Source organism: Ascaphus truei, chromosome 7 (genome assembly GCF_040206685.1).
Source record: "Ascaphus truei isolate aAscTru1 chromosome 7, aAscTru1.hap1, whole genome shotgun sequence".
NCBI lineage: Eukaryota > Metazoa > Chordata > Amphibia > Anura > Ascaphidae > Ascaphus > Ascaphus truei.
In genome coordinates, this window is record NC_134489.1 from 42,688,245 (window position 1) to 42,710,642 (window position 22,398).

Below are 22,398 nucleotides of genomic sequence, written 5' to 3' on the forward strand. Positions count from 1 at the left end.
TTCATCAAGATGTTGTAAGTAGTTCACTGCTTTCTAGGGGATGACTGACATTATATTTTGCTGTCCCAAGTTTGCTGCCATGAGACTGCAGTAAATAACTTCCATCTGGCTCTAGGAGCTTACAATCTAATTGTGCACAGGGAAGGCAGAAGGTTTGCGAGCCCTGGTTCTCCCACTTCACAGGTAGTGCTGTTCCTTCTCGGCCATTCTTTGTGACTAATGCTGTGTTTCCGGCTCTGTATCTCAGGAGGCTTCGTGCTGCTGGACGGTGAAACCTTTGAGGTGAAGGGGAACTGGGAGGTTGAGGGACAGGCCGCCCCTTTCGGCTATGACTTCTGGTACCAGCCACGTCACAACGTCATGATCAGCACGGAGTGGGGGTCCCTCAAAGTCATTGACAGCGGTTTCAGGATAGAGGATGTAGCAGCCGGTAAGGGACGGGAGCCGAGCTACCATACTATTTAGCACATCTCTTACTTTTTCCTCATATTAACTTATTTTTCGGTGCCCAGTACTCTTCATTGAATTTGCACTACTACCACTGCATGCCGCCTCTACTATGTATATTTATTTTGACCTCGCTTCTTTTAAAACTACACTCTTCTTTCTGTAATTTTTACCTCTGTAACATTGCAAAATTTCCCCCTTTTCCTCTGTCCCTCTACTGCTAAAACTCTGACTCAGACCCTCATTCTCTCCCGTCGTCTCGATTACTGTAACCTCCTGCTGTCCAGCCTTCCGCCTCTCACCTGTCTCCCCTACAATCTATCCTCAACGCTGCTGCCAGAATCACTCTACGCTTTCCTAAATCTGTCTCAGCGTCTCCCATGCTGAAATCCCTCTCCTGGCTTCCTATCAAAACCAGCATCACACACTCCATTCTCCTCACTTTTTTTTTTATAACTTATATTTTATTAAAGGGTAAATGCATGGTATACATAAAAAAACAGATCAAAAGTACATAGTGTGGGGTAGTATGAATTGTACTATAACAGAGGCATAATAAACACATGCGTTTTTTCGAGCCCTACTTAACCGCGTGAGAGGAGATTGTCAATTATATTTTGAAGTGCTAAGGTAAAAATAACAATTGATATGAATGGGGAGAAAGAAGAAAAAAAAAAAAAAAGAAGGGGGGGGTGGGAATAGGGGAACGGAGAGAGGGAAGGGGGTTCAGAGGGTGAGCATGCGAATGCAACGGCTTCCGGAGGCTACTGAGACGTTTCTAGAGCTGTGTTATAACCAACAGGGTCTCGTGAGAGTATAAGCGATTGCTCCAAAGGCGTGAGGCATTCTACATGTGGACTTTTTTTCCCTTTAGCTGAAGGAGAACGCATTTGTTACTATTATAGCCAAATTGTGTCACGCTCTACCCCAGGGATGTCTATCTGAGCTAGCCAAGGTGCCCAGACTTTTAGATAATTGTCACCAGTGTCGTTAACTAAGCTCGTTAACTTTTCCATCTGGCATATAAACCAAATTTGATTCCGAATCTTTGGGATAATTGGAATATCGGGGCGTTTCCATACTGCTGCGATCTCGCACCGCGTGGCTAATGCGAAATGTGCAATTAGTTTATTGTGTGACTTTGATAGGCCCTTTAGGGGTCTGTTTAGGAGAAACAGCCAAGGGTCTGGGGGAATAGTGAGATCAAATATTCTCTGGATCCAATTTCTGATTTTTTTTCCCAAATCGGGGATATCAGCGGGCAAGACCACAGCATATGTAACAGGTCAGCTGTTCCTCCACATTGTTTTGGGCACAATGGGGAGGACCCTGGCATAAACTTAGATAATTTGAGTGGGGTGAAGTACCATCTCATGAGAACCTTATATGCGTTCTCCTTTAGTGTGGTACATATTGAACTTTTTGCGGCACCTAGGAATATAGTGTTCCACTCGTCATCTTCCAGAGTTTCCCCTAGGTCTTTTTCCCATTGGAGACGGAATGAAGGTATTTGTTGCCTTGAGACTGCAGATTCGACCACCTCTCCATAAATCGTAGATATGAGTCCCTTAGTGTCGGTTTCTGCCCGACAGAGCTTTTCAAAATTCGTCAATGGGGGGTATGGGGCGGATTTATTATAAAATGCTCTGAGCTGGAGGTATTTATAGAATTCAGCATGGGGAATATAATTTTCAAGTCTGAGATGGTCAAATGATTTAATTTTTAAATTATAGCCCTCCAGATCTTTGAGTCTATTGTAGCTTTTTTGTTTCCAAATTGAGTGATTGTGGCCAATAAGACCCGGCGCAAAGCTAGGATTATTCCAAATGGGTGACATCAGAGAACATGCTGAGGTAAGTGAGTTTTTTAATCTTGTACCTTCCCAAACAGAGATGGAGTTAGTCATTGAGGTAAGTGGTAGTATAGCGTTTTTCCTTGATGTTTTAGGTATCCAAATCAGGTTCTCCTCCTCACTTTTAAAGCTTTACACTCTTCTTCTCCTCCTTACATCTCAGCCCTAATTTCTCGCTATGCACCATCCCGACTCTTGCGTTCTGCTCAAGGATGTCTTCTCTCTACCCCTTTTTGTATCTAAAGCCCTCTCACGCCTTAAACCTTTCTCACTGACTGCCCCACACCTCTGGAATGCTCTTCCCCTCGATACCCGACTAGGACCCTCTCTATCCACCTTTAAGGCCCATCTTAAAACCCACCTCTATTATACATCTCATGCATTGACCATGGCCCCCTGCAGACGCACTTACCAGAACACCCTCCTACTGTCTCTGTATGTAGATTGTAAGCTCTTTGGGGCAGAGACTATTTCCTATTGTTTCTTTTTATGTATGAAGCACTTATTCCCATTATGTGTTATATTATGTCCCGTGTATTACCGCTGTGAAGCGCTATGTACAAGGATGGCGCTATATAAATACATACAGTACATTTCATTGCAATACATATTGATACGTGAGACTGCGTCATCACTGCTGGAAGGATCTCACGTTTACACACTTACTCACCCTCTCTCAGGGTTGTACGGTCATAGCCTGCACGTATGGGACTGGACCTGCCACACTCGGATACAGACGATTGACCTGGGGGAGGAAGGTCTAATCCCGCTGGAGGTCCGATTCCTGCACAATCCTGATGCAGACCAAGGCCTGGTGGGCTGTGCCCTGAGCAGCTCCGTCTTCCGCTTCTACAAGACCCAAGTAAGAACAGAACCGGGGGTGGGGGGAGATATGGAGGAGGTGTAGAAGTGAAGGGCAGGGAAAGGAGATATGGGGGAGAGAAGGAGATCTGGGGGGAGACCGGCAGGTGGAGGAGGTCTGGGGGAGACAGATGGGGATAGAGGGAGACAGGAGCAGACTGGTATAAAGAGGGAGGCAGGCCAATGAGGGGGGCTTAAAGTAACACACGTAAAGGGGGAGCATCCATGGGCTGTAGGTACCCTCTGCCTGTGTCACCGTGTTGTGGGAGGGACAGGCTCCATAAACTATTGATCTTGTTTGACAGTCACCCATAGGGTTGCCAGGTGGCTTGTCCAGAAATACTGCACACAATGGTGAAAGGTGCGACGCGCGCGAGAATCGTTGGTGGGGAAGAATGTTATTTATAAATGACCTGAGTGTTACGTCATTTTTTCCACATTTTTCTCCAAGTATTCACCAATTTATATTCTGTTTAGTGAAAAATCTGGGGAGGGAGTGGGAGGGAGCGCCCTTCCGAGGACTTTTTTTTATTAGGAAATAGAATATAAATTGGTGCATGTTTGGAGTGAAATTTAGAAAAAATTACGTAATGGTCAGATCATTTATACATAACTGACCTACAGTCATACAGGCCCATGGGGAGCAATACTGCACCCCTCCTCGTCCTCTCACCCCCCTCTCTTCATCCTCTCTCGCCCCCTCCCTTCATCCTCTCTCGTCCCCCTCCCTTCATCCTCTCTCTCGCCCCCCTCCCTTCATACTCTCTCTTGCCCCCCCTCCCTTCATCCTCTCTCTCGCCCCCCTCCCTTCCTTCATCCTCTTTCTCGCCCCCCCTCCCTTCCTTCATCCTCTCTCTCGCCCCCTCCCTTCCTTCATCCTTTCTCTCACCCCCCTCCCTTCCTTCATCCTCTCTCTCGCCCCCCCTCCCTTCCTTCATCCTCTCTCTCGCCCCCCTCCCTTCCTTCATCCTCTCTCTCGCCCCCCCTCCCTGCCTTCATCCTCTCTCTCGCCCCCCCCTCCCTGCCTTCATCCTCTCTCTCGCCCCCCCCTCCCTGCCTTCATCCTCTCTCTCGCCCCCCCCTCCCTGCCTTCATCCTCTCTCTCGCCCCCCCTCCCTGCCTTCATCCTTTCTCTCGCCCCCCCTCTCTGCCTTCATCCTCTCTCTCGCCCCTTGCCCCCCTCCCTGCCTTCATCCTTTCTCTCGCCCCTTGCCCCCCTCCCTGCCTTCATCCTCTCTCTTGCCCCCCCTCCTGTCATTATCACCCCCACAAGCTGCTCCACACTTTTCCTCCGCTCTTTGGCCCCACCCCCTGGCTCCTGCCACCTCCTCCTGATTGGCTGCTGTGTAATGCAGCCAATCAGGATGGAGGAAGCTGCCCCACCCCCTAGCAGCCACACCCTGCTCTCTCCCTGCTAGGGGGAGATCCCGCGATTGGTTATTAAGTCCGGAGACTTAATGCCGGTATACATGTACAGAGAGGTAATACCGGTATACATGTACAGAGAGGTAATGCCGGTATACATGTACAGAGAGGTAATACCGGTATACATGTACAGAGAGGTAATGCCTGTATACACATACATGTACAGAGAGGTAATATCAGCATACACGTACACGCCCAGAGAGGTAATACCGGTATACCCATACATACCCAGAGAGGTAATACCGGTATACCCATACACACCCAGAGAGGTAATACCGGTATACAGATACATGTACAGAGAGGTAATAACGGACACCTGGCAACCCTAGTCACCCAGTAGTGGGAAGGACAGACTGAATGGATATGGGTTCTTTCTCATTGTCACTATCCATCAGCAGGGGACACACACTCGATGAGCCATATGAACCCTGTGTCTGTCACCTCCTCATTGGTCTCTTCTTGCTATAGGATGCCACGTGGGCAGCAGAGAAGGTGATCCAGGTGCCAAGTAAGAAGGTGGAAGGCTGGGCATTGCCAGACATGCCAGGTGAGTGGTGCGCACAGGGAGTTAATGTACTCACATAATAACGTTAGAACACACTCAACAAAATGTATATAGAGATATCCGCGTGTAGTAAGTCTGTCTGCGTGTCTTAAAGCATCCAGATTGGGAGCAGTTATTAATGCCAATATCTTAATTCCCCATTTCCCCACACCTCCCCCCTCCCCAGGATTAATCACAGACATCCTGATCTCTCTGGATGATCGCTTCCTGTACTTCAGTAACTGGTTGCACGGTGACATCAGACAGTATGACATCACAGACATGAGACACCCCAAACTGGTGGGGCAGGTGAGTCAAAGGGGCAGAGATGGCAGCGGCGAGAGAGAGGGAGATGGCGGGATGGTGAGACAGCGAGAGAGACTGATAGAGACAGCATATGGATATTATCAGTTGACCCAACCCTTGTGCTGCAGACCGGCACTCTCCCGTGGTTTAGCAGTCTCACCCCACTCTCTCAGTCCTGCCCTCTCGCTCACCCTGTCTCTGCTCCGTCTTCTCCCCCTTTCTCACAGGCCTTTCTTGGGGGCAGCATTGTTAAAGGGGGCAAAGTGACTGTGCTGCAAGATACGGAGCTGACATGCCAGCCGGACCCTCTGGTGCTGAAGGTGAGCCCACAAAACCTGCCCCCAAACATCCCCATGTCATTACAGTAACTGGGCTTTCCTTATCTCTGCTTTCCGCATTTCCGCTGCCCCTCCATATATCTCTCTCTCATTTCTGCCCCTCCTCATATCTAATCGCTCCCCTGTCTCTCTGCTCAGGGCTGTCTCCTTTCTGCTCCTCATATCTAATCTCTTCTCTCTGCTCAGAGCTATCTCTTTCCTGTCCCTTGCTCTCTCCCCATCTCCCACTTTTGAAAGAAAGCCCCCCTTCCAAGCAACGCACCTCAGCAAACCCCCTTAGAGCTGTAACAGTAATGTGCCCCCCATCTGTGTATGCAGCCTTAGAGCTGTCACCGTAATGTGCCTCCCCTCCTGTGTATCTGCCAGGGGAAGAAGATTACTGGGGGGCCTCAGATGATTCAGCTCAGCCTGGATGGGAAGAGACTGTATGTTACAACCTCTCTCTACAGCACCTGGGACAAGCAGTTCTACCCGGACATGGTCAAGTAAGATCCCCCCACCCTGTGTGTCAGTGTATTATATAATAATAATAATAATAATAACCCTGTGTGTCAGTGTATTATATAATAATAATAATAACCCTGTGTGTCTGTGTATAATATAATAATAATAATAATAATAATAACCCTGTGTGTCAGTGTATTATATAATAATAATAATAATAATAATAATAACCCTGTGTGTCAGTGTATTATATAATAATAATAATAATAATAATAATAACCATGTGTGTCAGTGTATTATATAATAATAATAATAATAATAATAACCCTGTGTGTATAATATAATAATAATAATAACCCTGTGTGTCTGTATTATATAATCATAATAATAATAATAATAACCCTTTGTGTCTGTATTATATAATCATAATAATAATAACCCTTTGTGTCAGTAATAATAAAAATAATAATAACCCTGTGTGCCAGTGTATAATATAATAATAATAATAATAATAATAATAATAATAATAACCCTGTGTGTATAATATAATAATAATAATAATAATAATAAAGACCCTGTGTGTCTGTGTATAATATAATAATAACCCTGTGTGTCAGTGTATAATAATAATAATAACCCTGTGTGTCAGTTAATATAATAATAATAACCCTGTGTCTGTGTATAATATAATAATAATAATAATAATAATAATAATAACCCTGTGTGTCTGTGTATAAAATAATAATAATAATAACCCTGTGTCTGTGTATAATATAATAATAACCCTGTGTGTCAGTGTATAATATAGTAATAATAATAATAATAATAATAATCCTGTGTCTGTGTATAATATAATAATAACCCAGTGTCTGTGTATAATATAATAATAATAATAACCCTGTGTGTATAATATAATAATAATAACCCTGTCAGTAATAATAATAATAACCCTGTGTGTCTGTGTATAATATAATAATAATAATAACCCTGTGTGTCTGTATAATATAATAATAATAACCCTGTGTGTCAGTGTATAATAATAATAATAATAACCCTGTGTGTCAGTTAATATAATAATAATAAACCTGTGTGTCTGTGTATAATATAATAATAATAACCCTGTGTGTCTGTGTATAATATAATAATAATAATAATAATAACCCTGTGTGTCAGTGTATTATATAATAATAATAATAATAATAACCATGTGTGTCAGTGTATTATATAATAATAATAATAATAATAATAACCCTGTGTGTATAATATAATAATAATAATAATAACCCTGTGTGTCTGTATTATATAATCATAATAATAATAATAACCCTTTGTGTATAATATAATAATAATAATAATAACCCTGTGTGTCTGTATTATATAATCATAATAATAATAATAATAATAATAACCCTTTGTGTCAGTAATAATAAAAATAATAACCCTGTGTGCCAGTGAATAATATAATAATAATAATAATAACCCTGTGTGTATAATATAATAATAATAATAATAATAATAATAATAACCCTGTGTGTCTGTGTATAATATAATAATAACCCTGTGTGTCAGTGTATAATAATAATAATAATAATAACCCTGTGTCTGTGTATAATATAATAATAACCCTGTGTGTCAGTTAATATAATAATAATAACCCTGTGTCTGTGTATAATATAATAATAATAATAATAATAATAACCCTGTGTGTCTGTGTATAAAATAATAATAATAATAACCCTGTGTCTGTGTATAATATAATAATAACCCTGTGTGTCAGTGTATAATATAGTAATAATAATAATAATAATCCTGTGTCTGTGTATAATATAATAATAACCCAGTGTGTCTGTGTATAATATAATAATAATAATAACCCTGTGTGTCTGTATAATATAATAATAACCCTGTGTGTCAGTGTATAATAATAATAATAATAATAATAATAATAATAATAACCCTGTGTGTCAGTTAATATAATAATAATAAACCTGTGTGTCTGTGTATAATATAATAATAATAATAATAATAACCCTGTGTGTCTGTGTATAATATAATAATAATAATAATAACCCTGTGTGTCTGTGTATAATATAATAATAACAACCCTGTGTGTCTGTGTATAATATAATAATAATAATAACCCTGTGTGTCTGTGTATAATATAATAATAATAATAACTCTGTGTATAATATAATAATAACCCTGTGTGTCAGTGTATAATATAGTAATAATAATAATAATAATCCTGTGTCTGTGTATAATATGATAATAATAATAACCCTGTGTCTGTGTATAATATAATAATAACCATGTGTGTCTGTGTATAATATAATAATAACCATGTGTGTCTGTGTATAATATAATAATAATAATAATAATAACCCTGTGTGTCTGATATAATATAATAATAATAACCCTGTGTGTCTGTGTATAATATCATAACCCTGGGTGTCCGTGTATAATATATTAATAATAACCCTGTGTATTATAATAATAATAATAATAATAATAACCCTGTGTGTCTGTGTATAATATAATAATAATAATAACCCTGTGTGTCTGTGTATAATATAATAATAATAACCCTGTGAATAATAATAATAATAATAATAATAATAATAATAATAATAATAATAACCCTGTGTGTCTGTGTATAATATAATAATAATAACCCTGTGAATAATAATAATAATAATAATAACCCTGTGTGTCTGTGTATAATATAATAATAATAATAACCCTGTGTGTCTGTGTATAATATAATAATAATAATAACCCTGTGTCTGTGTATAATATAATAATAACCCTGTGTGTCTGTGTATTATATAATAATAATAACCCTGTGTGTCTGTGTATAATATAATAATAACCCTGTGTCTGTGTATTATATAATAATAATAACCCTGTGTGTCTGTGTATTATATAATAATAATAACCCTGTGTGTCTGTGTTTAATATAATAATATAATAATAACCCTGTGTGTCTGTGTATTATATAATAATAATAACCCTGTGTGTCTGTGTATAATATAATAATAACCCTGTGTCTGTGTATTATATAATAATAATAACCCTGTGTGTCTGTGTATTATATAATAATAATAACCCTGTGTGTCTGTGTATAATAGAATAATAATAACCCTGTGTGTCTGTGTATTATATAATAATAATAATAATAACCCTGTGTGTCTGTGTATAATATAATAATAATAACCCTGGGTGTCAGTGTATAATATATTAATAATAATCCTGTGTGTCTGTGTTTAATATAATAATAATAACCCTGTGTCAGTGTATAATATAATAATAATAATAACCCTGTGTGTCAGTGTATAATATAATAATAATAACCCTGTGTGTCTGTGTATAATATAATAATAACCCTGTGTGTCTGTGTTTAATATAATAATAATAACCCTGTGTGTCTGTGTATAAAATAATAATAATAACCCTGTGTGTCTGTGTTTAATATAATAATAATAATAACCCTGTGTGTCTGTGTTTAATAATAATAATAATAACCCTGTGTGTCTGTGTTTAATAATAATAATAATAATAACCCTGTGTGTCAGTGTTTAATAATAATAATAATAATAACCCTGTGTGTCTGTGTTTAATATAATAATAATAACCCTGTGTGTCTGTGTATATAATAATAATAATAACCCTGTGTATAATATAATAATAATAACCCTGTGTCTGTGTATAATATAATAATCCAATCCAGGGGTGATACGGTGTTCAGTCGCAATATGAACTCAGGAAAGTCCTTTCCGAGTCTAGAAACACATACGGCCTTCTAGTAGCTTCAATAACCAACGTATCGGATTTTAAGCAAAATTTTGCTCGGTACTGTAGCTATTTTGAAAGCCTTGATAAGTTGGTTAAATCGCGCGGGGAAAGCATTTTTTTGACTATTTCCCGCTCCTGGCCAGACACATCGCTCAGGAGCTGCATAACATGTGCAAATCACATCTTTCTAAAATCGCGCTATTCTGGTAGCTCCGATTTAGATAAGTGGAGCAGTCGGTCGGGGCTGGCAGCAGTGGTGTGGAGTCCGGGCGAATGGCAAAGGTTCAGGGCATGCACAAAGCAGCGAGGTTGATGTAGAAGTTTTCCCATTCTTCTAATTCTCCCAATCTCTCCTTGTTCCTGTTACTGGAACCACACTCGCCAACTGATGCTTCGTCTTTCTAATGGGCACCAATATTTGCATTGAAATCTCGCACAATAATCTTTAGGTGACAATGTCCTGTTAAGTTGGGTTATTTCATGGTGGAAGTCTCCACTTCATTGTCCATGTGAGTTGCTTTTGGAGTAGACACTTGGATTATTTGAAGCCTGTATCTCTTTGTCACCTGAATGACGATTCTGGCTGCTCTTTCCGATCAGCTTTCATATTCCACTGTGCTGTTTCTCCATCTCTTGTGAACGAAGAAGCCTTCTCCACTGGGGGGGGGGGGGGCGGGGGCACATGAGCCCCTGCCCTTAGAGCTTACAATCTATTTAATGAGGCACAGGGCAATGGGGAAAAAAAAGGTATTTAATCCAAAGCCACAGGTATCAAATTCGGAGCCATTTTAGGGCCATCTTCAAATACCTGTGGCTATGGATTAAATACCTTCTCCGCCCCCCCCCCCCCCCCCATTTACCTGCAGTGCCGCCTCCTTCCTTGTGTTTGTGTGTTAAGGAGCGGTGATCAAAGTCTTCTGCTTCATACATTTACATGCTCTCCTGCAGCGGTGCTCAAACTCAGTACTCAAGGGCCACACACAGGCCAGGCTTTAAGGGTTTCCCGGCTTAATCAGTGGCTCAGTCATTTTGACTGAGCTACCTGTGCTGAAGTTGGGATTTCCTTAGAGCCTGACCTGTTGGTGGCCATTGATCTACTGTATGTCGCTGTACAATAGATACACTGTGTCACCTCTCCCACTCCATGTCTCTGTATAATGGACACACTGTCATTTTTCTCTCCTATCCCTGTATAGTACATACAATGTGTCACCTCTCTGTCCTGTTGCCCTGTCCCTGTATAGTACATACAACATGTCGCTTCTCTCCTCTCTCTCAGGGAGGGCTCAGTCATGATGCAGATTGACGTGGATACAGAGAAGGGCGGCCTGAAGGTCAACCCAAACTTCCTGGTGGATTTCGGGAAGGAGCCAGACGGTCCCGTCCTGGCTCATGAGTTACGCTACCCAGGGGGGGACTGCACCTCCGAGATCTGGCTATAGGGGCCATGTTTAATGAGATCCACATGACAGACCACGTAATGTCCACGTGCCATAATTCATCCCATAATTTAGCTAGAAACGCCGCTTTTTTACACCTCTCTCACCTCTTTCCACACTCGTGGTGGCTGCATGTCTCCTCTGATTGTATTTCTCCTGGGATCCAGCTATTGATGCAGACCTGTTACAAACGGTAAATTGTTTCCTCTTCCAATAACACATTTATTGTGTGATCATTAATAGTTCCTTCATTAGGAAACCCCAAAATAATGCAATAACTGAAAGCCGTGCAGCAACCAGCAAATAATTCAACGTACACCAGTCCCTGCGAAACCCGGCCTGTAAATGTGTCTGACCTGGTATGTGCTTTAGTTACTGGTGTGCAATGTCAGCAGATTATGTGCTGATAATGTAAGTTACGTTCCCCAGACTTTCTGTCTCTTTGCATCATAAACCTTCGTCATTACAAGACAAACATATACATTTATAGGTGCACTTTCATACATACCTCCTCCGCCTGGGCATAGGTGCCGTGTATGTTCCAGTGTCCGCTGTCAGATGGAATCTCCTGAGCAGAGCGTTCCATTGCCTATCACCTGCTCCGAGACACGGAAGCGTCAGCCAATGAGAACAGCCAAATATGAGAGGGATACATGATACTGCTTTATTCTGCTTCATTTTTCTGAGGTCTGAAACCTACAATATTAAAGAACTTTTCAAATAATTTTTTCCCCTTTTAACCATAGAATTAGGTTTTAATTGTGACTTGTGTTCCTTTCTACTTACAACGCAAATGTTGTTTTGAAATGTAATTATTAAACTTTCTGCAGCCGCATCATCGCAAAGAAGTTTGTTAAAACGCACTGCACCATTATCTCTTGGGGACAGTGTCAGGTGTAAGAATCTTGTACACCAGGTTTCCGACGCACATTGTCGGCCTGGGAGTGACGCTATTGAAAGGGGGAAATAATGACACAATTTGAGTTGTTTATTCGCACATGAATGCATTGTAATGATTTTGGTGATACCCTACTGCAGGATCATTAGCTCAGCGGCAGCCTAATTACACTGCACAGCTGAGAATATCAGCCCCTGCGGGCCGCTAATCAGAACTGTTCCGTGTTCTTCCATCTGATTGTATTGTTCTCGCCTCGCAGCTTCTGAAATAAACATTCCTGTCACCTTCAGTCTCAGACATTCATTGTTTGTGGAACTCACCAACGTGTCACTGGCCCTCGTGGCAGTACGGGGGTTATTACACTGCACCATGTGGCTGCACTTAGATGTATGATTCAATTTGTTTTTAAATCTGTTTGTATTTTTGTACCTAACGCCTACCTTGCCGCTTTTTAAATCAAATAAAGATTTGCTATTGATTGACTTCAGAATATTACAACATTGTTGTCCTCTGGCTGCTAAGGGGTTAACCATAACCGATCCCAGCTCGAGGTGTATATACACCGTGTTCTATAGCACAGATCCCCAGTACAGCCTTATAATGGGCATAGCCCTGATACACTGTAACCGCCTCCGGGTTATAGCACTTCTGGCTTTGGTAAAATGTTTCCATACAAGTTTATAGGTGAAGCAAATTCTTCTGCCCAGTAAAACAGTTCTAAGGGAATAAGTATAACTATGAAGGATAATGGTTTAAGTGAAGGGTTGTTTGTTTATAGGTAAATGGTTTCGGACGGTTCGGAATGAACATTTCTTAGCCCTGAAAGCAGAGACAGTATTGGCAGCTCTAAGTGTTTTATTACTAAATCCTGCCAGCTCACACCCACTGACATTCAGCACAAGGTGTTCTACAAGAAAAGTGCCACAACCGGTTTAAATCCGTTCTGTGTGTATCTGTGCCACAGGGCGAGGGAGGATCTAACTGCAATCCTGCGAGAGCGGGACAATTAATTTGATTCATTATTCACGTTTTGGCAATACTGAAATGTTCTTTCCTCATACCAATAAAGCTGATTTGGTTTGAATACACAAAGTACGATGGGACAGGTAAGCGGAGATCCAGGATAGAGCTTTGTTACCAATGCCAGGAGTATGGAGAATGTGGAGGAGAAGAGGGTGGTCCACGGTATGAAATGCTGCAGAGAGGTCGAGTAATATGAGCAGTGTGTAATGACCTCTGTTTTTGGCAGCATGGAGGTCATTAGTTATTTTAGTGAGGGTTGTTTCAGTGGCGTGAGCAGTGCAGAAGCCAGATTGGAGGGGATCTACGAGAGAATAGGTGGTGAGAAAATGGAGCAAGCAAGAGAATGCAAGACGTTCAAGGAGTTTAGAGGCAAAAGGCAGGAGGGAGACAGGTCAATAGTTAGAAAGGCAGGTAGGGTCAAGCTTGCTGTTTTTGAGTAATGGTATAACTGTTGCATGTTTGAAGGAAGAGGGTACCAGAGTAGAGGGAGGAGTTAAAAATGTGTGTGAGCGTAGGGATTATCAAGACGGCAGGTGGTAGAGGGAGAAGAGGAGATCAGCAGTGACACATTATCCTCCGAGACAGCGGATAAAGAGTCAAGGAAGGCAGGAGGAGAGTTAGGAAGAGGTGTAGGATGGTAGGAAGATACAGAAGGGATGGCCTGACGTATGGATTCTACTTTTTCCTTGAAATAGTCGGCGAAGTCCTGAGGTGAGATGGAGTTAGAAGAACAGGCAGCAGAGGGTGATCTGAGTAGGGAGTCAAAGACAGAGAAGAGTCGGTGTGGATTAGACTTGTGCGTGTTGATTAGTGAAGAAAAGTAAGTTTGTTTAGCCTGAGAGAGGGCAGAGTTGTAACAGGATAGCATAAATTTGTAGTGAAGGAAGTCTGCGAGAGTGTGAGATTTCCTCCAGAGGCGTTCAGATGAACGAGAGCAGGAACGCAGCATGTGCGTGTGGGAATTTAGCCAGGGTGTGGGTTCAAAGGGCGAGAACGGTGGAGAGAAAGCGGGGCATGTAGATCAAGAGAGGAGGATAGGGCAGAGTTGTAGTTCCTGACCAGGTTGTCAGGGTCTGGAGCAAGGCTGAGACAGGAGAGAGAGGAGCGTAAAGTGGAATCAAAAGCTGGTAGGTTAATAGAGCGCAGGTCTCTGCAGAAACGAGATGGAGAAGCAAGAGAGAGAGAATGAGATGAGGTGATGGTCAGAGAGAGGAAAGGGGGAAATGGAGAAATCAGAGAGAGAAAAGTTTTTAGTGAAAACCAGGTCTAGGTAGAGGCCATCTTTGTGGGTGCTGACTGCAGTCCACTGTTGAAGGCCAAAAGTAGAGGTTAGAGAGAGAAAGCAGGAAGCCCAAGCGAGAGAGTGGTCATCAATATGGCAGTTGATGTCCCCAAGGAGAAGAACAGGGGAGTCTGAGGAGAGAAAGAAAGAGAGCCAGGATTCAAAGTGAGAGAGAAAGGCAGAAGGGGGATGAGTAGAGTTACGTGGGTGATGGATGCCCTCCACGTGGACAGGGAGAGGAGAGAAGATCTGGACAGCGTGAGCCTCAAAGGAGGGAAAAGCAAGAGAGGGAGGAATAGGAAGGGTACGGTAGCGGCAGATAGAGGAGAGCAGGAGACTCACACCTCCACCCCTGGCATCAGGGCGCGGAGTGTGGGAGAAAGGCCACCATAGGAGAGGGCAGCTTCCAGAGCAGAGTCAGACTGAGTGAGCCAGGTCTCAGTTATAGCAAATAGGAGCAGAGAGTGAGAGAGAAAGAAGTCATGCACAGAAAGGAACTTGTTAGAAAGGGAGCGAGCATTCCAAAGGGCACAGGAGAATGGGAGAGAGGAGGGAGAGTAGCAGGGGATGGGTATGAGGTTAGAGGAGTTGAAACCCAAAGGAGTAGAAGTTGCATTTGGCAGACGAGGACGAGAGTATGTAGGAGTAAGGCAGGGACCAGGATTGGGAGAGATATCCCCAGAAGCAAGGAGGAGAAGCATGGATAGAAAGACAATGTGTGAGGAGGATTTGTAGGGGTGTGTTTTAGTGCAGGCGATATAGCTATGCAGTGTCCGAGGGTGCAGGTAAGAAAGTAGTTTGTGAGAAGAGGTGAAGGTAGGAGTGATGGAGATATATGAATAAGGTGGGGTTGAGGAGGGGCGGGGAGGGAGGAGGGACCCAGGCTATATACAGTATACAATAAATTAGTTCTAAGTCTGTCAAGATCTCAAAAAGAGAAGAAAAAAGTGTCCAATGAAATATGAATTAACAATCCGTCGTAAAAAAAAAGTGTTATTATGAAAAATTGAAAAAACGATATTGGTTTGAAAGGCCTGCTGGCTCATCGGAGATTACGTCCGTGTGTGACTGTCCCGCGGTTGGTCTCAGGAAGCGCATACATAGACAGAGAAAAGCGCAGGGACACGCAATCGTGTTATTTAAGTAATAATCCCCTCAGAACAGGGCATTACTGGCCAATAATGCCCTGGCTGGAAAAGTTCGCCTTGGGACTTTATCCCAGCCAGGGCATTATTGGCCAGTAATGCCCTGTTCTGAGGGGATTATTACTATTATAGGCTAAATGTAGGCTTATTTCATAAATAATAGACACTTTAGGATAGTTATATAGATTTTTTTAATTAAAATAAAATTGTGAATATATTAAAACACCTCTATATACACTCACACTGCTGCTATCTATAGATATATATATATATATATATATACATATATATATATATATATATATATATATATATATATAGATACGCACAGCAGCCCGCCCACTCTATAAATACACACACACTGTGCAGCCTCCACACAAACTCTGCAGACCCCCTCTGTACGCACAAACACACACACAATTTATTTATAAAATGTTTTACCAGGAAACCTACAGTCTGGTAAAAGGACACACCCCTGAGGAAGTGGACTGGCTCCACGAAACGCATCAGGCATTGTGGGAAATTTTCCCCATGAAGGCAGTGTGGAACGCCTCGGTCACGCGGCGCACTGAGACTTAGCAGTCTCTCTCTCGGATGTTGCGTTGGAGTGGATACAATCCCCATGCTGATGCACGTTCTCCGCTGATCCAGCTTGGAAGGAATAGAGTTCTCTCATCGCGTCGGGAGAAAGCCGCCTATTCCGCAGCGCTTTCACCCGTGCTAGGGCGCACGAAGGGAACTTACCAAAACGCTGTTTCTCTCCGCGCGAGATCATCTGTTTTCATCCTCGCTGCTTTCAGCAGCAACGCAGACGGGCGTGCGCACGAGCGGATAACGGAGCGTCCTGAACCAGCATTGGAGCTATAAACTGTTGTTATATTCAATAAAGATGTAATTTCCTGTACGGGCATTCCTGTTTTTATATTGTTTGTTACCCTGAATTAACTTTATTACACTATTGCATGTCCCTGCGCTTTTTCTCTTAACCTTTAATATGCTGGTCCCTGCGCCCCCTTCTGTCACACTCCTGATGGTGACATCATATATCACTGGGTAGAAAGGGGAGGGGTGAAACCTGAGTGAGCCCAGACAGTTAACCCCATATAGCAACTAGCCCCTTATAGGAATCAGTGGCCATCCAAGAGGGGGCGTGTGACAGGGTAAATGAACGTCACCAGCCATATACCTGGCAAACATATGTCTAAGTTTGCAGTGCAGCAGTGAGGAGGTTAACTTTCAGTGGAGAAGAGCTGCTTAATTAGTCTGACCCCCAGCTGCATAATCAAGGTGTTTAAAACCCCCAGGCTACACACACACGTAAGCTAGCTGGTCAGGAGACAGGACTGAAAATACTGAAGAGATTACTGCTATAAGGTCTGTGTTGCAAAGTACATATATGATGAACTGTCTGTGTCCTGCATGCAAAAGAGAAGCTGCCTTGTTTTCTAAGCTGAAGAGAAGCTATTTTGTTTTGTCTGCTGATGAGAAACTATTTTCTTTTTGTTTGCTGTATGTTTTAAGGCTCAATAAATAAGTCTTATCAAGGGAACCCGCATGTGTGGTTGCATGTACCCTGCAACAGGGCGACACACTCCCCTTATCATATACAATGTGTCCCTAACATTCTTTATATTTGGAACATGTGATAACGGTTAAATATTTAAACACTTGAGGCCGGTGTGCATAGGGTGATGCATACAGCCGCGTGCAATACCTTTCAACTAACACAGATACAGAATAGTCACAATATTATCTTAATAAAATATTTACAGCTTCAACGTGATAAAGCTTCACAGTTACAGGGCAAATGCAATAACATTGGCTGCGCGGTGTAAAGACTGATCTCTACGAGATCTACCCTCTAAGACCCCTCATTATCCATACTCTACTCTGTCCTTATAGACACTGTGGCTTACATCCCAGATCCATACACATGTGGGGTGTGTCAGGGTTGCTGGGATGAAATGTTGGCTTCTGTAAACAAATACAGAAAGGCCAGCGCATCATACAAAGTGACACAACATATAGTGCAATACTTCAGTACAATACCTCAGTACAATACCTCGGTACAATACCTCGGTACAATACCCAATACCTCAGTGCTTATCTGCTCATGTTGGCTTCTGTAGTATACATGAGGGAAAGAGAAATAGAGGCCATAGTGCAGATATTGCTTTATAAAGTAAAAAATGGCTGGTAGCGCAGAGAAATCACATACTCTCAAGCAGAAAACATGTTGATCCCTCTGTGCCTGAAGGTTCGCAGACCGGAAGCTCTGGCTCTCTGATCCTCGAGTATGGGGGCATAACCGCTTCCAGATCGATGACATCACCGAAGGAGGCAGGACGAGCGCGTTCTCATAGCGGTGCAGAGAAGAAGAGAAGCGGACATCCCATGGTAGTTTGGTCCCCACTTCAATCCAGCCCTCTCCTCTGTACCACCGGTATGAGAACGCGCTTGTTCTGCCAACTTCAGTGACATCGTCTGATCTGGAAGCTACGCCCCCGTACGGGAGGATAAGACAGCCGGAGCCTGTAGGAGTAGAAATTAGCGGTCGGCGAACCTTAGACCCAGATGGGTCAACATGCTTTTTCTGCTCGGGAGTATGTGAGTGTCTACTACAAATAGAGAAAGCAACCCCAGTTGTGTGCACTCAATTCCCCTAAGTGATGAATTGATGGAGGATAAAAATTAGCTACTTACTAGCTAGATACATTTAAAATAATTGAGTAAATCACCGACAAAAGACGAACTATACCCATAAACTACACTGAAGGAGTTCTAGGGTAAGTGTGATAGGGCTTTACCCCTGTTTACAAAGGCAGCACACACAAAGCCTGTCTGTAGCTGATGAATCTAGCAGGGAACATGGTTAATTTCAGCAAGAGTCAATTAGCCAATTTCCACCTGGAACATCAAGGAGTTTTAAAAGTGTGCTGCACAAACTGCATGGTTCTTTAGCCCAGACAGACTGTGCTGCCAGAGAGATCCCCAGGAAACATCTCTCTAGCACAGACACTGTGCTGCCAGAGAGATCCCCAGGAAACGTCTCTAGCACAGACACTGTGCTACCAGAGAGATCCCCAGGAAACGTCTCTCTAGCACAGACACTGTGCTACCAGAGAGATCCCCAGGAAACGTCTCTCTAGCACAGACACTGTGCTGCCAGAGAGATCCCCAGGAAACGTCTCTAGCACAGACACTGTGCTGCCAGAGAGATCCCCAGGAAACGTCTCTCTAGCACAGACACTGTGCTGCCAGAGGGATATCAGGAAACCAGACCCTCTTTTCCAAGATGCAGCGGACCCTGGAACCCACCAGAGGGTTCATCCCACGGACACCAACTAAGACCCAGACTGATGTAAAGCCACAATGCCACAGGTTGACTGGGCGGACTGCGACAGAGGGTGACCCACACAAGGTACCTACTCTGTGACCAAAGTCTACTCCACCACGTTTGCATAAGGGAAAAAACAAACCTTCCTTGGGTTTTTAAAATGGCTGCTCAGAAAAATAAAAAAATTACAGAGACACCTGTGAGAGCTACAAACTCTGTCAGTGAAGTCCACCCACCTGCAGGACTACCAGCTGGGGTTCTAGCATCTACGGAGAAAATAGCTGCAATAGCGCCTCCCGAGGTTAGGAGGAAGAAAACACCGGATACCGCCAAAATGGAGGGACAAATGTGGTGTTCCTGTACTGAACCTGGCTACAAGGAAGAGTGTCCCTTCCGGTCCTATGAAGATACGGATGACGTGGAAGATATCTCTTATGTTGGCCCAGGAACGCGATGCAGCCACAAAAACACCCCTAGGATGGTGCAGCTGTCGGAACTGACCATACGCACCGAAAAGACCGGTCTCATCGACCGTGAATATGATTGGCAGCAGCAAGGAGCCATTGCAGCTGGTTTAGTATCCCTACATTTCAGTACATCAGTCTTTTTGTCGTTCTCCTCCCACCTCCCCGTTACCTGTGGCCTGTCCTCTATGGATAAGGGGGTCATACTTTGTGCGGGTAAGCCCGTGAGGGATAAGGAAGGAGGTTCCAGATGGCACTACTGCAGTAAAAATACACCGCCAGACATTATTTGGGACTTCTCCACACATTGAAGAATCGGACAGGGAAGAAAAGATCATACGAAGCAAAAGAGAACTCGCTGCCAAGCGATTAAAAGAAGACTTGGTAAAGTGGCTAAAGAGCTTGAGCCCGGAGTCTTCTACAGAGGTGAGGAAGCCAAGTATATCATGGGAAGACTGTGCTTGGAAAAAGTCCCCTACGAGGGATGGACATCACGTTACACGTTTCCTACCGTAAGCAATACACACATGTGAACCATGTAGAAATAGCAATAACCTACATAAGCCGAAAGCCAATCCAAGTAGCATGTGATCAGGGTGTTTCCTGATTGGATTGGCTAGTATAGGGTTAAGCCTACTATTATGCTGCAAGATATACTCATAGATTGACTAGTACATCTGTAGTGTATAGTTATATAGCTACTGCATAGAACTAAATAAAATAAGTAGCTCTATATATAGTAATCTATATGAAGTGAAGAGAAGCCTTACCGCTGGCAATGTATGGAACATACACTTAGTTATCTGATAGTAGATAATGATCAGAACTATATACTATAGTCATTGTGCAGGGATCAGTATCCTATAAGTATTAGTCATTGATATATAGCACCAACCTGTATATAAGTCTACGTGGTGATGAGATCCGTGGGAGGCTGTTGGTGGAACCACAGTGCAATAACACGCTGATCAATTAAATGCCGCCCACCGAATCACACAGAGTAACCAGAAAGAAACCGCAGCGCCTGACGCAGCGTATCGCAGCTCGGGAAATGCAACGCAGCGCTGTCCCAGATTGTTGCTGGTCAGAAATGAAAGCAGGCGGAGGACTGATACACCGTAAGACCAGGCCACGCGTGTGAGGGGGTCACATTTGTATACTAAATTAGCACTTTATACATGTAACACCTCTATCCCCCCCCCACTCGACTAAGGTAAAGGGTTACCCCAAAGTCTCTCACTGCCTCTTAAGGATACGGCCCCTGTGGTTATGGCTGCACGTGCTTGAGCGTCTGGTGGCGTGAGCAGCGAGCACCCTTTTCAGCCACGACCTGTGGTCTGCGTTTGCGCTTGCAGTGAAGAGCAGGAGATCCGAAGGGGGGGGGGAAGGGTGGCGGAGGCGCGGCCATGACGTCACGCGGCTGGTTCACCCTCATTCGCTGAACCGCCGGCGTGACCAATGCTCTGCCGCCACGCCAAAAGACAAAAACCTTGTCTTTTGAACAAGGCGGTCGCGCATCGCGGCTTGTGGGCACAAACGCACGCACGCTGACTGGGGCCCGCCTCTCTGGGGGCTATGCCTTGTGTGCGGCGCACACACCATCGCACGCGCAGCCGTGGCCACTGGGGGGCTGGCCTTACTACTTGTGGGTGTGCGGGTGCTCAGCGTTACCTTGTTCTCAGGGTGCTGGAATCCGTGCAGGCTGCTGACAATGAATGAATAAAGGTAGAGGGCGCCGGGAACCTACACGTATGCATTGTGTATTACAGATACTGCACATGCATTGTACCTGGGCTGTCTGGGTCCCCATGCATGGGACAAATCCACGTGTGTTTCTTTTCCCGTGGGACACACGCTGATCCCGGCTGCGGGAGAGAGGGACAAGCAGGTGACAGTTTGTACATGTCAAAATCCAGCATATTTATGTAAAGATGACAATTACAGCTCCTGATTCACATAGACATGAAAGGATCTGTACACATTAACGGTGACCACATGCTGTTTATTTTGTAATATATACATATTAAACATTTTCCCTGGGGTATGTAAGAGGCTCTGTCCCAGGGCAGAGTCTTACCAGAGAGAGGAGAACAGGAGCAGAGACACCTGGAGAGGCTACAAGAGACAGCTGCAGAATGGGTGAGAGATCAGGGTACCACAAGCGTGTGACAGCAACAGGAGCCCCCCCCCCCCCCCGACACCCCAATGTATATATGGGCAGGGGAACTACAGGTACTTATGGTATGTGTATATGGGCAGGGGAATTACTGGTAGTTATGGTATGGGTATATGGGCAGGGGAATTACAGGTAGTTATAGTATTTGTATATGGGAAGGAGAATTACAGGTACATATGGTATGTGTATATGGTCAGGGGAATTATAGGTAGTTATGGTATGTGTATATGGGCAGGGGAATTACTGGTAGTTATGGTATGGGTATATGGGCAGGGGAATTACAGGTAGTTATGGTATGTGTATATGGGAAGGAGAATTACAGGTAGTTATGGTATGTGTATATGGGCAGGGGAATTACAGGTAGTTATGGTATGTGTATATGGGCAGGAGAATTACAGGTAGTTATAGTATGTGCATTAAAAGAAATATTATTCCAATCAAACAGTACAGGTGAGTATTATGCGTACATCAAGGGAGAAAAAAACAGCATGTCAGGGGTTAATGTTACCCATGCGCCAACCGGATCTCCAAACAGGATAACGTCTGCTGTTTAAGCAGCTTCCAGCCTCTGGGTCTTTCGATCCATAAAGGAAGTTAGTAGATCCTCAGTGGTCCCACTATTGGA

General features: G+C 43.3%; 2 protein-coding genes across 3 annotated transcripts in view; both read left to right on the forward strand.

Annotated features, from left to right (window-relative positions):
- Positions 1–12,635, forward strand: part of SELENBP1 (selenium binding protein 1) — a 29,349-nt gene extending 16,714 nt beyond the window's left edge. Inside the window, exons 6-12 of the mRNA XM_075608052.1 lie at positions 248–430; positions 2,980–3,161; positions 5,054–5,132; positions 5,317–5,438; positions 5,663–5,755; positions 6,140–6,258; positions 11,289–12,635. Coding sequence (XP_075464167.1) covers positions 248–430; positions 2,980–3,161; positions 5,054–5,132; positions 5,317–5,438; positions 5,663–5,755; positions 6,140–6,258; positions 11,289–11,451 — 941 coding nt within the window. The 3' untranslated portion in view covers positions 11,452–12,635. The remainder of the gene's footprint in view (positions 1–247; positions 431–2,979; positions 3,162–5,053; positions 5,133–5,316; positions 5,439–5,662; positions 5,756–6,139; positions 6,259–11,288) is intronic.
- A 655-nt stretch (positions 12,636–13,290) lies between these two features.
- The window catches only part of LOC142499125 (methanethiol oxidase-like), a 63,501-nt gene continuing 54,393 nt past the window's right edge, over positions 13,291–22,398 (forward strand). For both annotated transcript variants that reach the window (XM_075608063.1, XM_075608064.1), the window contains exon 1: positions 13,291–13,452. The gene's annotated coding sequence lies outside the window, so the exon portion shown is untranslated. The remainder of the gene's footprint in view (positions 13,453–22,398) is intronic.